Below are 18720 nucleotides of genomic sequence, written 5' to 3' on the forward strand. Positions count from 1 at the left end.
TATTATATATGCATTTGATATATAAATAACTTTGGTTTGTTAAAATAGTGTTCATAATAATAATTAATTTTAATAACGTCAATACAAATTTTGATAATAATTCTAGTCATTTTATTTGTAGTAATACCAATAATAATAATATATTAAAAATAATGATACTCATAATAATGATGCTTTTGATGATACTTTTTAAAATAATAATTTTAATTATAATGATAACATTAATAATAATGTTACTTTTAATAATAATTTTAATGATAATAATATTAATTTGCATTTTGATAGTGATAATAATAAATATCTTATCAATAATAAAAATAACCACAAATGTAACTAAGATCATATATTAATAATAAATGACAATTACAACTTTAGTAGTTATAATTACATTAATAATAATAATAATAATAATAATAATAATAATAATAATAATAATAATAATAATAATAATAATAATAATAATAATAATAATAATAATAATAATAATAATAATATAAATGAGTAAAAAGAATATCAATAATAAGTAAATAAATAAAGACTACCTCAAAAATGAATCCCACAAACAAAACAGCCCATGTGTGACTCGAACCCAGACCTTTCGTTCAATCCTACATCTCCCCTAACCACTCCTCCATCCTTGCTTATCTGACTAAGCCCCGACTTATATTTATATAACCCAATTCTCTGTTTCCAATCCGAATAATCCCAAGCCCAATATCATTTAATTATAACTCTAGGCCCAAAATACATTCTGGATCTCAGTCTAATGGAAGTGTGGCCCAACAGCAAACAAAAAGGATTCGGTCCAATTCTTAAATAATACAGGAGCTACAACAGTAGCTGTGTCTCGATCACAGGAAAGAAAAGGAAAAAAAATGGATTCGTTCATCATCATTATTGAAATTGAAACAAAATTTGGGGATGTGCTTGTAGTAGCCGAAGGAAAATAGAAACATTTTTCATCATCATTATCACGATCAGTCATCAACATCATCACATCGTTATTTCTATCGTCAACAGTTTCATCAACATAAATCTTGATTCTCGCTGAATCAGGAAAAGAATAAAAGAAAATGAGTATAAGATAGAGAGATGGTGATTTGTTTGGGGTTCTTCTGGCGGTGGTGAGCGTGGTTTAGTGATGATGGCGATGGTGATGGAAGTCGACAGGAATATTTGCAGTATAGTGATGGTTTCACGAAAAGAAACAGTAATGGTTTATTGGGTTTGGGTTTTGTTCGATTGACAGAAGCATGAAACAAAATAGGCGATTGTGTGGTGATGTTGAATTGTGTCTGTACGAAACTGAAACAGAAAGGAGGATGTAGCAGCGACAGTTAATGGTTAGTAGTAGTAAAAAGGCTGCATCATCATTCTTTATCGAGATCGAACCTCATAATCATCATCATGTACTATTCGAGCTGTGAAAACATATTATCACTGTTCATCGTCTTCTACCTTCGCTATTATTTATCTTTACTGTTACAAATCATGAAATAGTAGGATAGCTGTAGCATGTTGCAGCGAGGCTGTGTAAGGTTGTTTCAAAGTGGTAGTGGTAGTGATTTGTTAGAGAGAGTGACAAGATGTTGGGTGATGATGTTCGTAAAAAAAAAAATTGAAAAGGTGATGGAAGCTCAATGTTAACGGCGTGTAAGGTGGTGGCTATGATGATCTTGATGGAGGTGGTTACCAAAGGTGAAGATCATCGGTGGTTTTGGGTGGTCTCAAGGTGGTTATGAATCACGATGGTTAGGTGACGGGTTCATGGAAAACAAGGTGGTTCGATGTTGGTGTACAGAAAGTGGTGATGGTTTTGGTTGGGTTTCTATAATACTAATACAAAGACTGGGTTTCATGGTTGATGGTTTCCGATTACAAAAAGAAAGGTGATGGAACCATGGTGGTTAGTGGTAGTCGATGATTCTCGGACAAGCAGTGAAACAATGGTGGTGCTCTAGTGATTAAAAGGGTAAGGCTTGTAGTAGCGTTAATGGGTGTGATTCTTGATGATACTCACGTGGAGCTAGGAGGTGACGAGTGGTGTTTGATGGAGTGGAAGATGGTTGGCAAGTCAAGAGGTGAAGAAAAAAAATGGTAGTGTGTCTACAATTGATATGCATGTTTATGTGTAACATGTATACCCCGTAAGTTATAACTATAATTGAAAAGGAAAGAAAACACAAATAGTAATTTATTATTAATATAATAATATATCTAAGTCATATTTAAGCACATGCACACAGTATTATGACACCTTAGCCGCCCCTAGTTGTAATTATGTGCCGACGGTTTTTACGGGCGGTGTATCGTGCGAAAACAGTGGCGGATAAAAGTCTTTGGAACAATTCCAAATTTTTAAATTAAATGTCTTTATTTAATTAGGTCATTATGGTATAAAATTTAGTCATTAATTTAATAAATAAAAAGTACATCAACTGTCCCTCTCATTTATGAGTAAAATATAAAAAGTGTTAAAATTAAATAATTAGATCCTAAATATACTTTTAATAAGACTATAACTTATATAACTCATTTTCGGATCACCGTTTATTTTAAAATCATATAAGTTTGAATTAAACTTGCTTAATATCAATCGGGACATCAAACGAGTATTACAATCATTAAATATTTATTTTCAACATACTTTATTTATATATATAGATATATTTTAAATAATAATTATTATAATACCCTATTTTTATTTTGTTAATTTTTAATAACAACAACATATAATACTTCAAATTATATTTCGAATTATTATTTATATATACATACACATATCTATTTACAATTAATTGTTCGTGAATCGTCGAGAGCAGTCGAAGGTCAATTGTATATATGAACATCGTTCTAATGTTTCCTAGACTCAACATTACATACTTTACTTATCGTATCGAAATCATATAAAGATTAAGTTTAAATTTAGTCGGAAATTCTCGGGTCATCACAGTTGTTGGCATAGGAACGATCCAAATCAAGATGTATGATGGCACGGTGAGGACGTTGACAGATGTCAGGCATGTTCCAGCATTGAAGAAGAATCTTATTTCCTTGGGTACGCTGGACTCCATCAGTTGCGAGTATCGAGCTCGAGGTGGATTATTAAAAGTTTCAAGAGGTGCACTTGTCCTGATGAAAGGTGAAAGGTTTAATGGCCTTTACCTGTTAAAGGGTAGTACTGTTACTGGTGCAGCTGGAGTTTCTTCATCAGCTAAAGATGTAGATACCGCCAAGTTATGGCACATGCGCCTTGGGCACATGAGCGAAAGAGGAATGATGGAGCTTAGTAAACGAGGTTTACTGTGCGGTCAGAATATCAGAAGATTGGAATTCTGCGAGCACTGTGTATTCGGAAAATAGAGCCGAATAAAGTTTGGCACAGCCGTTCATAGGACGAAAGGTACTTTGGATTATATTGATTCAGATCTTTGGGGTCCATCTCCTGTTCCTTCAAAAGGTGGTGCGAGATACATGTTAACCTTTATTGATGACTATTCGAGAAGAGTGTGGGTTTATATCCTTAAATGTAAGGATGAAGTCTTTGTCAATTTCAAGCAATGGAAGATGATGATAGAGAAGCAGACTGGAAAGTTCATCAAGCGTTTGAGAACTGACAATGGACTGGAATTCTGCAAAGGCTAATTCAATGAGTTCTGCAAGAACGAAGGCATTGTGAGACACCACACAGTGCGGTTTACACCACAACAGAATGGCGTTGCAGAACGGATGAATAGAACGCTCCTTGAGCGAGCGAGGTGTATGCTCTCAAATGCAAAATTATCAAATATATTTTGGGCTGAAGCTGTCAACACAGCATGTTATTTGGTAAATCGGTCTCCATCAATGGCAATTAATTGTCAAACTCCTTTGGAGAAATGGTCAGGTTCCCCTGCAAGTTACAGTGATTTGAAGATATTTGGTTGTCCTGCTTATGCTCATGTGAAAGATGGTAAACTTGAGCCAAGGGCCAAAAGATGCATATTTCTAGGGTATGCAGATGGAGTGAAGGGTTATAGATTGTGGTGCCCTGATGGTAAATCATCCCAATTTCTTATCAGCAGGGATGTGACATTTCATGAGTCTGCTATGTTGAAAAAGACAGAGGAGGAACAAGTAGTTGCTGGAATAGTTCGTGAAGTTGAAGAGCAGGTGGAGCAAGAAATAGAAGTTCCACAAGGAGTAGTACAAGATACTCCTGTCGAGCCCGGTGTAGAAGACGTACATGACTATGGTGTTGATCAAATGACACTAGAAGATCAGTCAGATGAGCAACATGATCTACAAAATTATAATCTAGCAAGAGATAGAGAACGACGAGCAATAAAACCACCATAACGGTTTGGGCATGCAGATTTGGTAGCTTATGCCCTGAGTATGGCAGAAGATATAGAGGTCCAAAAACCTGCTACATATCGCGAAGCTATTAGTGGTCCAGAATCTGCAAAGTGGTCTGTAGCTATGAATGAAAAGATGGAGTCTCTTTATAAGAATCATACGTGGGAGCTAGTGAAACCGCCTAAAGGTCAGAAGATTGTTGGATGCAAATGGATCTTCAAGAAGAAGGACGGAATTCCGGGTGTAGAAGATGAAAGGTTCAAAGCACGCCTTGTAGCAAAAGGCTTTACTCAGAGAGAGGGAGTTGACTTTAATGAAGTTTTCTCACCGGTCGTAAAGCATACATCTATTCGCGTGTTACTTGCCATGGTTGCTTTACTTGATATGGAGCTGCATCAACTAGATGTCAAGACGGCATTCTTACATGGTGAGTTGGAGGAACGGATCTTTATGCGCCAGCCAGAGGGATTTGTGGTCAAAAGAAAGGAAGATTATGCTTGTTTGCTGAAAAAGTCATTATATGGCTTGAAGCAATCACCTCGACAATGGTATAAGCGGTTTGACGTATTCATGACTAGTAAATGTTATCGCGGAGTGATTATGATAGTTGCGTATATCAAAAGAAGCTTCCTGATGGCTCGTACGTTTATTTGCTGTTATATGTGGATGATATGTTGATTGCTTCGAATAACATGTCTGAGATCGATCAGTTAAAATCTCAACTCAAAAGTGAGTTTGAGATGAAAGATTTGGGTGCAGCTAAGAAGATATTGGGAATGGAGATTATCAGAGATAGACGTGAAGGAAAATTGTATTTGTCACAAAAGAAATATATTGAGAAGGTTCTTCAGCGTTTTGGGATGGATAAATCCAAACCGGTTAGTACTCCACTTGCTGCACATTTCAAACTTTCATCGGCGTTGTCACCGGAAACTGAGGAGGAGGTGGAGCATATGTCACATGTTCCATATGCTAGTGCTGTGGGTAGCATCATGTATGCTATGGTATGTACTAGACCGGATATTGCGCATGCAGTAAGCGTGGTGAGTAGATATATGGATTGTCCAGGGAAAGCTCATTGGAAAGCAGTGCAATGGATTCTTCGGTACCTCAGAGGGACAACAGATATTGGCTTAGTATTTGATAGCGATGGTAATACTAATGTTACCGGATACGTTGATTCAGACTATGCTGGTGATTTGGATCGGAGAAGGTCTCAGACTGGATATGTTTTTACTCTCGGAAGATGTGCTATTAGTTGGAAAGCAACATTACAATCGACAGTTGCTTTGTCAACAACTGAAGCGGAATACATGGCTATGACTGAGGGTGTGAAAGAAGCAAAGTGGCTGAGGGGTTTGGTTGGTGATCTGGGTTTGCAACAGGATGAAACTGTGGTGCATTGTGATAGCCAGGGTGCCATACATTTGACTAAAAATCAAGTGTATCATGAGAGAACCAAACACATTGATGTACGGTATCACTTTATTCGTGAAGTCATATCTAAAGGAGTTGTAATTTTCAAGAAGATTGGTACGGCTGATAATCCGACAGATATGTTGACTAAACCAGTTACTACAAACAAGTTCGAACATTGTTTGAACTTGGTTGGCGTTCGAAGAAAGTGATGAGCCCGAAAGGGCTGTGGCGGATAGCGGAGGTTGAGAACGGATAGCAAATGAATGGAATGTTCGCCAAGGTGGAGATTTGTTGGACGGTGGTTCATTAACCACATGTTTTTGTTGGCAAAATTCACATTCAACAAAGGCATGCAAGGATGTCAACATTACTATTCTTTTAGTGGCCACCTACCAAGCATGTTTGACCACATGTTTGTGATGTCTCAAATTCCATTCAACAAATACTGCAAAAGTGAATGAGCAAAAGTCTTTCATGCATTCATTTTACTACGTGAATCCTTCACTATAAATTGAATGGCTGGAACATCAGATAACTAATCCAATCTCATATCAAAAACACATACTTGAAAGAGTTTACTAATAACTCTTGTGAGGAGTATTGTAGAAAATAGAGAGGGTATAGAATTGTTAAATAAAATTCTATACGAGTGAGTTACAAGAGAAATGTTATAATCTAGTTAGTGGTCCAAATACTTTGTTAGTATTTTCGGAGCCTAGATTAGAGTGATACATTGTAAATTCGGTTTTGCCATATTTGCTAGTAAAATCCATCTCTGCTTCCGCCCGTGGACTAGGCCTCACGCCGAACCACGTAAAATCTTGTGTATTTATTTATTGCTTAATTGTTCGATTAATTTCTCGGATCTTGAAAGTGCGCTAAATCACAACAGAATCCTAGATAAGACAACCGAATTACACCTTTCCCATCTATTGCCCAAAACCTCATCAGTTTATTTTCTATGCACTTTCCATCAATAAAACCAAGCTTGTTTTTTGTTCCAAGAGCCAATAACGTTGCCCTACCCCATAATCTATAATTCTCTCTTCCTTTCAATTTAACGGTAAAAATAGGAGTACTAGCTGTATCACTAGGATGCAAATACTGCTGATCCCCAAATTTCAGTTTATTAATTTGTGTTACACGGAGGATGACCCTCCCTCATCCTCACTCGTCTTTACAAATTAAGAAAAAACAAGAATAAAATAAATAAAGAAAATCTAGTAATCCCAGAGCCAAATACCTAAAGGTAAATCTGAGCGTAAACAAGATTTCAAGACTCTCGAGAGAAATCCGGTCAAGAAATACTCAAATACCCCTCTTCTACCAAAAGGATTTAATACAACGTAGGTAATCAACAATTGAATTAAAGAAGAGTGTCTTGACTATACCTAGGTAATCAACAACCGAATTAAAGAAGAGTGTCTTGACTATAGGCCAAGCATGAAACCTTGGGGGCAGTTGAGCCATGTTAAGCAACAGAAACTCCCGGGGCCAGAGACTTGCTACAGAATCAAGACAAGAAAGAATTGCTTACATAGTACTCCTCTTGATATCTTATACTACTTTAACAACTAGAAACACGGGAAATTAACGTTCTTATTTGTCAGAGAGCCAAAGAATAAAAAACTCCAATTATATTCTCAACTAGAGAATTAATATATTGGAAGACGAAGAAGAAGAAGGAGGAGGACAATATGAAAAGAAGAAGAAGGACAATATGAAACTATTAATGACTCATTAACTAATGAACATATCTTCAACCAAACAATATCTGATCAACTAGATCGACAACAAAGAAATTGAAAGAGAGATAGAGAATTACAAAAAATGAATGAAAACAAAAACCCCTAATCTAATACATATACGGTTTTAAACTAAAAACACAATCCGGACCCTTAAAAATGTCACAATGACAAAATAAACCTTTAACTACCTAAACATGTGTAAATACATCTCAAATTAACATCTAACTAACCAACATTGTACTATATACACTACTGAATTATCTAGGATAGATGGTACATATTTACATACATTGTAGAGGAGGCTTTCACTTCTGAACACCAAAAATTGCAACAACTTCAATCACCACCACTGTTACACAACATCATTACTAACTAAGTTATCAACAACCTACAAAATATAAACAAACTAAATAACTAATCATAGAAAGATTACTATTTATAATGGCATATTTTGACAATTATTTTGTTGTTTTTCTTGTAAAATAAAACTCTATTTCAAAACATTTTCAAGAACAAACATTGATTTGAAACAACAAAAATTCTAGTTAACTCATTTATATATAAGTTTTTCTCAAACCTTATTAGTAAGTATTGTTTCACACTGAATAAGATGTGATCCATAGATGGTAAAATTAATGAATAAAACTTGAGAAAAAAGTTCTTTTTTCTTTGTTTGAGTTTCAATAACGTATTTCATAACTTATTTTATTAAAAAAACATTAAAATAACATGATTTTGAAGTGGTCGTCGTATAAACTTATGTGACATAATCACTACGTTAATCATCATCTTTCATCTGTCTAATAAATGGAATACATTTCAACATAATCATTTCGAGTTAACTTAAACATAGCACTGCGCTAATATTATATGTATAATACTATCTGAATTAAGGCCATGAACCCTCTCGTACCTCAAATGGGAAAACGGGTCATTGTTTGTTGTCATTAGTATAAATTAAAAGGGTGACATATGATTAGTGGGTTCATAAAGTAATATTAGATCCTTGTATTGGATAGGCGGTGTGAACATAGCCTTAACTCGGATCAACTTCCACTCACTTCTGATATAATCGCCTATACCCATCACTATCGCACAAGTGTTATCTTCTAATTGGTCGACTCACTATCGTTATGTAACAACCAAATTTTGAATGGTATTATTTTATTATTATAATTATTGTTAACTTAACTTTTGTTAGGAAATGAGACCTAGTGTGCAACTAATAGTTAAGGGAGGGGTATAATGGTAATTTGGCTTGAGATATGTTTAATAAAACAGCCCCAAACAACTCTTTATTTCTCATAGTGCAGAAAATTAGAGTGTGAAAATGTAGAGAGAAGTGGGTGGCGATTTTGGAGACCAAGACCAAGAATCCTTTGAATTTTGATCATGCAAATGGATTTAGGAGTGTAATTAACATCTCTAAAGCTTTCTAGCTCTACTAGAAGTCTTGAATTTCCATCTTCTTCTTATTTCTAGAAAGTTGGGGGTTTTGAAAACCCTAACTTAAGGTATGAACAATTAACTATTTAAATTCGAAATTTATGAGTTAGATGGTGTTGTTGTTGTTAGAAATAAAGGTTTTGATTTCTTAAAAACCTTAATTCAAAATTAGGGTTAGGGTTATGGAATTGAGGATTTTGGAAAGATGATGAACTAGTTTAATGAAATTGGTAGTTTTAACTACTAAAATTGTAAGTGGTTTAGTTTGGGTCAAAATCTAAGTCTTCACTTTTAGAAGAAATTGTTGATTATGTTAAGAAAGTTTATGTGCAAGTTAAAGGCTTGTATGATTTTGGTAATGAGATAAGAAGACTTACAAATTGTAAGTCTTGTGTTCATGTCTAGACAATGTCAAAATGGGTTTTGTGAGTTTTAAGGATAAACCCTAGTTTTAATTGCTCTTAGTTGACCAAATTGGAGTAATTTGTGTTTTGAATGTGAAATTGAAAGACTCAATTTGTAAGACTTGTGTTCTTGTCTAAATGGTGTCAAAATGATTATGGGTCAATAGAGTAAACACTTGTGAATTTGGGTCTTGCTGACTATGTATGAGTAAATTGTGATATATGTGTGTGGATATGCTTGTTACTAGGTAACTTGTGCTTGAAAGATTGAAAGTGACCATTTGGAAGTATCGTTGAATATTTGCTTGCTTGGAAATCGAGGTGAGTACAATGTGTGTTTACTTGTTAATAAGATTCGTATTGGTATGCGATTGTTTGTATTGTGGTTGGTATGAGGTGCTCGGTTCACGTTGGGAACGCATCGGGCGGGATCTTGGTTCACGTTGGGAACACATCAGGATCCGGAGGGTTCTCGGTTCACGTTGAGAACGCATCGGGAACCATATGTGATTGCATATAGTAGGACTTGATTGATTGTGGTATGTGATTAATTGTCTATATTTGTTAATAAAGTTGATATTTGTGTGAAATTGTTTGTGTTGATTGGTATGAGGGCTCAGTTCATGTTGGGAACGCATCAGGCGGGATCTTGGTTCACGTTGGGAACACATCAGGATCCAGAAGGTTCTCGGTTCACGTTGGGAACACATCGGGAACCACATATGATTGTGAAATTGTATGACTTGATTTTTTTTGTCATATGCGGATAATTGACTAACTTTATGGATGTTATTAACTCGTATGCACATATTGTATTCACTAAGCGTTTTCGCTTACTCCGTTGTTGTTTAATTTTTTTATAGGTTTCGGATTGAGCAAGAATGGATATGATAGATGATTAGTCGAATTATGCCTATAATGCTTTTGCGATGCGGTTAAGCTTAATTTGATGTAGCTGAGATTTGTTTGTGCTTATGCTAGATGCCTTTGGTAGGTGGTTTGGGTGAAATAGTAATATCCCAAGAATCATGCTTTGATCTTTTGGTTGTCGTTTTGTCAAATGGGTTGAAATTTCCACCTAATGTTGTAACGGGTTGGTCTAATATCAAGTATTATAATTATGATATAAGCTTGTTAAAATTTATAGGGTTAAAGCCAAAAATAGGTTACAAACTTACACAAATGTACCGATGTCGCCCACAAACTCATTTATGTCCTACTGTCGCCTACAAAATTATAAAAAATGTACCAATGTTAACATTTTGTTACGGGTTACCTGCTGAACCGGTAAACTTAATTATTTAACTTATTTTTTTCATATTATATGTCCCGATGTCGCCCATATACTTTCAGTTGTGTTCCGATGTCACCCATATACTTTCAGTTTCTGTTCCGATGTATCATCGATGTGTCAAGACTACCTAGAAGCCACGTCATCAATTGTTTTCGTTACAGGTAAAAAAAGTATAGTGAGCGACATTAGCACATTTTTTATAAGTTTGTAGGCGACAGTAGGACGGAAATGAGTTTGTGGGCGACATCGGTACATTTGTGTAAGTTTGTAGCCTATTTTTGGCTTTAACCCAAAGTTATATACATTTGAAATGAGATATGATTTGGTTCAGCAACTGGTGTCGAAGAAATGAAAATGGGTCAAGGTGCAAAAGTGTGGCCATGTTCACTGTTTCGATCAGAACATGATCCCATAGTGGAATCTGGGATCCCATAATGGGATCTGAAAAAAAAAAAAAAATTTGTCGTGTTTTTCGAAAATGAGTCGAGGTCGTTTCACGTTACTTCTAACCTGACTCACTCTCAACTCACCGAGTCAAACCAGGCTGTGAAAAGCTAGTTTAAACAAACCTCAGGTGAATAAACTTTTGTTTATTAGTTTTAGCAATTTGGCTGAAGTTTTGACTAGGTCTCTCTGTTTCTTAATTACATTTCTTGGCAAGTTCCATAATATAATAATAATAATAATGTAGTTAATTAATAAGAGTATAAGAGTAACTACTTGTGTTGTAAACGTCACCAAAACCATATATCTATATTATTATCATCAAACCGAATCAATTTTTAGAAAAATAGGATATATTCTTGCCTTTTACTTTTGGTTTATATACATAGATACATAGATACATAGATCTATCAAGTTCATTGACCAAATACCTTAATCTTGCTTGTTTGGAATGGGAAGAAATAATGAAGAGTCTAGGATCGCTCAAACTAGACCAAAGGTACAAAGTTTACTAATCTTTTTATTATGTCAAATTATTATAAATAAATAAATCTATGATATTATTCTTAAGTTCTTATGATATTAACTTGACATGAATCAGGGGGGAATGGAACGAGATATGGTGAAATCTCTTTTCAAGACAACCGAAACCGCGAGACCGAACAGTTTGATCATTAAGGTTTGTTTGTTTGTTTCAAGTTATTTTTTTATTCTTTAAGGAGGCGTTTGGGATTTTTTATTTAAGTGTTTATCTGCTTATTGATTAATTTTACCACATACTCTGTATAAGTTAACCGTTTTTGACCCTTTTACTCGGCTACCTCAAGATATACTGTGAATAAGGTTTGATCCTAAAACCCCTTGTAATCTGAGGAAAAGTAGGCACTTAAAATAAGAAATTTTTTAAGCTGATGAAGTTTTTAAGATAAGCAATCTCAAACACCCTCAAAATATTTCTAAGATTTTTCTCGAATAACAGAAACCGAATAGAGTCATACCTCCACATATCATAGCAGAAGCCATATCAACTCTACACGGTGTCGACATCAGGTGGTCAGGACCGATCACGCCTGCAGAAATGCAATACGTGGAACAATACGCCGTCGCAAAATATCCAGAATATTCAAACGCACTCGTACAAGGTAAAGACAAAACCGACCTTTACGAGCTTTGTGTCAAAGAAGAGCCTTTAGAGCCTCCACAAGATGACAACAAACGAAAATCGCCAAGAGGTGTATATCGTGAAACAATCGCAAGTAATTTTAACGATCTAGTAAGAATCCAACTTGAACCATCAAGATTACTCGATATACTCACCAAGAAATCGTCGTATCTTGGTAGCTTTATTTCGATACCCGAGATTCAAGCTAGAAACAAAGTTTTAAAACATTGTGGATTACCAGATGAAGAGTATCTTGTTCTGTTCACTTCAAGTTATCGTGACGCGATGATGTTAGTTGGCGAAAGTTACCCCTTTTTTAAGGGGAATTACTACATGACGATTATTAACGAAGAATTTGACTTCATACGCGCATTTGCAAACTACAAGGATTCAAAGGTAATCGCGGCACCCGAAACGTGGTTAGATCTAAGGATCAAAGGTTCACAACTAAGTCAATATTTTAGAAGAAAAAGTAAGCATAGCCCAAAAGGGTTGTTTTCTTATCCTGCGAATGTTAACGGGACCCACTACTCGATGCATTGGGCGTCAGAAGCTCATAGAAACCAATGGCATGTTTTGCTTGATGCAACTGCTATGGTTATGGGTGAAGATCAGCTGAATTTAACACTACATAGACCCGATTTTGTGCTGTGCAGTCCTGATAATACGAGCACTCGTTTTTCAAAGATTACTTGCTTACTCGTTAGGAAGAAATCGTTTGAAAGTACATCGTTGCCTTAAATGTTTTAAATGTATGTTTCTTGTAAGAACAATACATGTTACATATACTTACAGCTTTGTGTTTTAAAGTTAGACACATTTAGGCCTGTTTGAACTGGCTTAACTTGTGGTAATGTTTTCAGCATGTAAAATGGTTAGTTGAAAATAGTACTGTAAGTTATCCAAATTGTACCCTTAAAAGAATTGTATACTAGTCTTAACCAAGTTCATATTAGTTTTACATCTGTGAAAATGAAACGGCAGGTTTTACGTATGAATTCGGTACCGGTACCCAGTGGCGAATCTAGGTGACTATCCAATGGGGTTCCAAAAATTTTTTCAAAGTTAATTATATTTAAAGGGTAATTTAGTGGTTGTTTACCTCCAAAAAAACCTATAAGTTTTAAAAATATATGGGATCCTATAGTTAAATTTAATGGTGTCCTGTACAATTTAAATACTACAAATTCAATCTAAAATAGTGGGGTCATAGGACCTACCGACTTACATGTACAATCGCCCCTGCCGGTACTGAATAGCAATCAAACTGGAAATGCACAATTTCAAGAACCGAATACTGAATCGATTTACAAAAGTGGTTTTGATTGCAGTTCGGTTCCGGTTTCTTCGATATCATGCCTTGTGAAAGCAAAAATTGGTTTTCGTTAACTGATATATGAAACTTTCATATATATTTATTCGTAAACTATACAAACGAATATGAAAACAGTTGGTGTTCATTGATATTTGTGAGCATAAAAAAATCTCATAAAGTTCACTTGCTATGTGAACGGTGAACCGAATCAAAAAGTCATAAACATTCGTTAATTTGGTATCCATGTTCAGTTTACTGGTACCAAACCAAAAGGTACCGAAGCCGATCTCGTCCCAAATCAAGAACCAAAGTCGAAAACAAAACCACATCAGTCGCATAAATACCGGTTCAGTTTCAATTTTCAAAATTTTTTCTCATGCCATTATATTTCAACTCTCATCCAAAAGCAGCCTAATTTTTGAATAAGTACGCAAAATGTAACCGACTAAAATTTGATATTAATATAGTGTGTATCAAACTTAAATATGTGTAGCCAGCAAAAGAGTATGGGTTCTGGATAAAATGGCAAACACCAAACAGGCAAATACAGAAATCCAACTTATGCATCAAAGGATCTTATAATACTTGTTCTATTATTTTGATCCTTTAAAAAGAAGCAGAAACTTTTTTTAGAAGGCTACTAAAAGAAAAGTCAGTTATCAACTGCTAATAAATAATAACAAAACATTCTTAACAACCAGACAAACTAAATAACACATCAAGATAATCAACTTCAAATTCAACAAACTGCTCAAACCTCCTAAGTAAAGAAGCTACCTCTGTTTACATACAGCAGTCGAAACTCGAAATTTGAAACTAAAACGCGTTTTTTAAACACTCATCAGTACTTCGTTCTCCCATCGCCCTCAGTGATCACATCCATAAACCCACCGCCAGCTGGAATCATAGGCAAAACATGTTCTTGATGCGGTACAATAACATCCAACAAGTACGGCCCGGGTGTATCCAACATTTTCTGAATAGCTGCCCGAAGATCCGCCTTTCGGGTCACTCGTGCAGCAGGGATATCACAAGCTTCAGCAAATTTCAACATGTTTGGGAATATTTCGGATTCTTTTTCCGGGTTCCCTAAATACGTATGCGCTCTGTTCGCCTTATAAAACCGATCTTCCCATTGAACCACCATACCCAAATGCTGATTATTCAGTAACAAAATTTTAACCGGAAGATTCTCCACACGAATCGTAGCTAATTCTTGAACATTCATAATAAAACTTCCATCACCGTCAATATCAACGACAACTGCATCGGGTCTTGCGACGGCTGCCCCAATCGCAGCGGGCAGTCCAAACCCCATCGCGCCTAACCCGCCCGAAGTCAACCATTGTCTGGGCCTATTATACTTGTAAAACTGGGCGGCCCACATCTGGTGCTGCCCGACACCTGTACTAATAATCGCGTTCCCGCCCGTTAACTCATCCAGCATTTGAATCGCATACTGTGGCGGAATCGCTTCACCGAACGTTTTAAAACTTAAGGGATGTTTCACCTTTTGTTCATCCAATTCACTCCTCCACGGCGCAAAATCGAGATTTTTAACCTCGGATTTTGTCTCCAAAATCTTGTTCAAACCTTGTAAAGCGGTCTTAATGTCACCACAAATCGAAACGTGAGGCTGCTTATTCTTTCCAATTTCAGCCGAATCAATATCAATATGAACGATTTTCGCTCGACTAGCAAACGCCTCAAGTTTCCCCGTTACACGATCATCAAACCGAACCCCAAACGCAAGCAACAAATCACTCTTATCAACAGCGTAATTCGCATAAACCGTCCCATGCATTCCGAGCATCTGTAACGATAAATCGCTCGAAGCGGGAAACGACCCCAAACCCATCAAAGTACTAGCAACCGGTATACCAGTTAACTCAACAAATCGCCTTAACTCATCACCCGAATTCAAACACCCACCACCCACATACAAAACGGGTCGCTTCGATTCAGAAATTAATCGAATAATCTGATGTAAATGATCATCATTTGGGGGTTTCGGTAACCTAGATAAGTACCCAGGTAATCGCATTGGTTCATCCCATTTAGGTACTACTAATTGTTGTTGGATATCTTTAGGTATGTCGATTAAAACGGGTCCGGGTCGACCCGACGACGCTAAATAAAAAGCTTCTCGAACGATTCTAGGTATATCATCAACGTCCAACACTAGATAATTATGTTTAGTAATAGAACGTGTTACCTCAACAATCGGAGTTTCTTGAAAAGCGTCGGTTCCGATCATTCTCCGGGGAACTTGACCGGTGATTGCGACGATGGGGACACTGTCGAGTAATGCGTCAGCAAGACCGGACACGAGGTTGGTGGCGCCAGGGCCGGAAGTGGCGATGCAGACGCCGGGACGTCCGGAAGCACGTGCGTAACCTTCTGCGGCAAAAACGCCGCCTTGTTCGTGACGTGGCAGGACGTTGCGGATTGTGTGGGACCGGGTTAAAGCTTGATGGATTTCCATTGATGCGCCGCCTGGGTAGGCGAAGACGTCGGTGACACCTTCGCGTTCAAGGGCTTCGACGAGGACGTCGGAGCCTTTACGGGGTTGGTCTGCGGCGTAACGAGAGACGTAAGTTTCCAGTGAAGGTGGTGGTGGGGATGGGGATGTGATGGTGGTGATGGGTTTGGAATTGGAGAGGACATTGGTGATGTGGAGACGGTGTCGTTTAGGGGTGGATGAGGGAATGGGAAGGGGGAAACGGTGGAAAGTGGTGGAGTGGGGGTGGAATGGGGTGGTGGAAGACGGTGGTTTAGTGGTGGTGGTGTTGAGTTTGGGTGAAACGACGGCCGCCATGTTTTGATAGGGTTGGAGTGTTTTTAAGGTTAAAAATGTAGGAACCAAATAATGTAGTGTGATAAATGGATCCTTGTTATTTGAGTTATGTTGTTGTATTTTATACACGTATAAATAAGTATCTGGGTTTACAAACTTTAGTTTAAAACATTTAAATAATTAAAAAAATTATTGTGTCATGTTTTTCTATCCCATGGGAATAAAAATTAAAGTTAATGCATTGAAATGAAAATACATCCATGTTATATTGTATGATAAATTAAATTTATTATTTTTTTTTTTTTGAAAAGCAGAGTAATTTTATTCCCACAATTATGAATATACAAATACATCACCTGCAAAGTCTACGCACGCCACTCGAGCAGTACAGTTCACAATTCTACACCGTTAACATTCTTCATATATATTTACAAAATGATGCTAAGGAAGCATCCTAATACCTACGCGACATTTTAAATGAGAAGACACGACGGATTATGAAACCAATTATGCCACTCAATCCTTTTTCCTTTGACTCTCTTCGCGATCCACTCGAAGCTTATGCTTTGAATTTCGCAAATAGCAACCGGAGTATTCCAACTTTTGCACTTGAACACCGCATGATTTCTATTCTTCCATATGAGATAACTAGATATCCAAACTACCGCTTGCCATATAAGTTTACCCAATTCGGACCATTGTTGACTCACTATGCCTTGAAGAAGATCCTCAAAACTCACCGTGTTGGTAAAACTAAAACCCCACCATTCGAAAACCTTATGCCACACCTCCTCCACTCTTTTACACCAAACCATGGAATGCTCCACCGTCTCGATATCGTCGTCACAAAGTGGACAACGAACCGAGTGTAGGTCAATCCCTCGCTTGTCCAACTCCTTGCGAACCGGTAGACGTCTTTTTCTCGCCCTCCACATAAACACTTCCACTTTTTTCGGCACCAAACTATTTTTCAATGTTGGTATCGCGTTTGCACCGGCATGAAAAGTCTTTTCGTTAATCAAATGTGTAAGATTTTTTGTGGTGAACTTACTGTTGCTACTACCCTTCCAGCCCCACGAGTCAGAAGAATCTGGTTCCATGGAAACTGCGTTTAACAGACCACAGAGCTCGTTAAGATCCCCCTTAGCACGACCAGCGGGCTCTCTTACCCACCGCCAGCTTGTACTTATTTTTTCACCATCCCATGATAACCTATCCATTACAGTTGCTTCCGGGTTAGCATCTAGTCTTGCAAGTCTTCTAAATTTAACATTCAAAGGAATATCGCCAAGCCAAATGTCGTTCCAAAACGATGTAGAGCGACCATCACCAATCTTCCGGCTGAATAACCTTCTGAATTGTACCCCCAATGTCTCGAGCAAATTACCTGTTGCAATCACATTAGACCAAACCGTTTTGTATGATTTACATTCAATTTGATTATCACCAATAAGACCTCTGGACGAACCATAAATGCTAGAGATGACTTTAACCCATAAGTAGTCGGTTTCGGTTTTGAACCTCCACCACCACTTACCGATTAAAGCCAAATTTTTGTTTTCAAGGGAACCCAAATTTAACCCGCCCGACCCGAAAGGAAGAATTGCTTCTTCCCATTTAACCCAAGATATATTCGAGTTGTTTCCCGACCCGCCCCAAAAAAAAGGAAGGTCTTACACTCTCGAGCTTTTTGAGCACACGTTGCGGAGCGCGGAAGAGCGAGAAAAAGTACAACGGTAAACTATTCAACACCGACTTCACAAGAGTCAAGCGTCCACCATAAGACAACGAACGTGCTTTCCAATCCGATAAACGCTTTTCAAATTTAGAAATAATCGGGAGCCAATTTTCCATTTTGGACTTCTTTCCTCCTACTGGGATGCCGAGATATGTGAAAGGCAACGAACCCGCATTACAACCAAACCTCCTGGCCATGTTCTCAATTGTAATTTTCTCAACCCGGAAGTATTAAAATTGTTCATTATATCATTTCATATTGATAATGATAATTAACTAAATAGTTCACTGAATAAATTATTTCATATTGATAATGATAATTAACTAAATAGTTCACTGAATAAATTATTCAGCATATGTATTTGTGATGTCTTAATGATGTATAACCATTCAACATTTTGTGCTAAAAAATTCAGAGTCAGCTATTTTTATAATCATTCAACACATATATTTCCTTTAACGTTCTATTAAAATTATATCTAGAACAAATATTAAACAATTACATTTTTCACTTATATACTTATACCGTTCATACATTGGTTATACGCACATAGATTATAGAGTTCATTTTAAATTACAATCGAACATATTACTGTCGTTCAAAATCAAGTTTATT

The 18720-nt window shown here is 36.7% G+C and overlaps 2 protein-coding genes across 2 annotated transcripts; one reads left to right on the top strand and one right to left on the bottom strand.

The window, feature by feature from the left end:
• Positions 1-11651: 11651 nt before the first annotated feature.
• Positions 11652-13195, top strand: LOC139892559 (uncharacterized). Its single transcript, XM_071875671.1, has 2 exons — positions 11652-11772; positions 12073-13195. Exons 1-2 carry the CDS (start codon positions 11686-11688, stop codon positions 12994-12996), a joined length of 1011 nt encoding a protein of 336 aa, XP_071731772.1. The 5' UTR covers positions 11652-11685; the 3' UTR covers positions 12997-13195.
• A 940-nt stretch (positions 13196-14135) lies between these two features.
• LOC139892558 (acetolactate synthase 2, chloroplastic) lies at positions 14136-16458 on the bottom strand. Its single transcript, XM_071875670.1, has one exon. It carries the CDS (start codon positions 16386-16388, stop codon positions 14412-14414), a length of 1977 nt encoding a protein of 658 aa, XP_071731771.1. The 5' UTR covers positions 16389-16458; the 3' UTR covers positions 14136-14411.
• Positions 16459-18720: the final 2262 nt, after the last annotated feature.

This window comes from Rutidosis leptorrhynchoides, chromosome 2 (assembly GCF_046630445.1).
Source record: "Rutidosis leptorrhynchoides isolate AG116_Rl617_1_P2 chromosome 2, CSIRO_AGI_Rlap_v1, whole genome shotgun sequence".
Classification (NCBI taxonomy): Eukaryota; Viridiplantae; Streptophyta; class Magnoliopsida; order Asterales; family Asteraceae; genus Rutidosis; species Rutidosis leptorrhynchoides.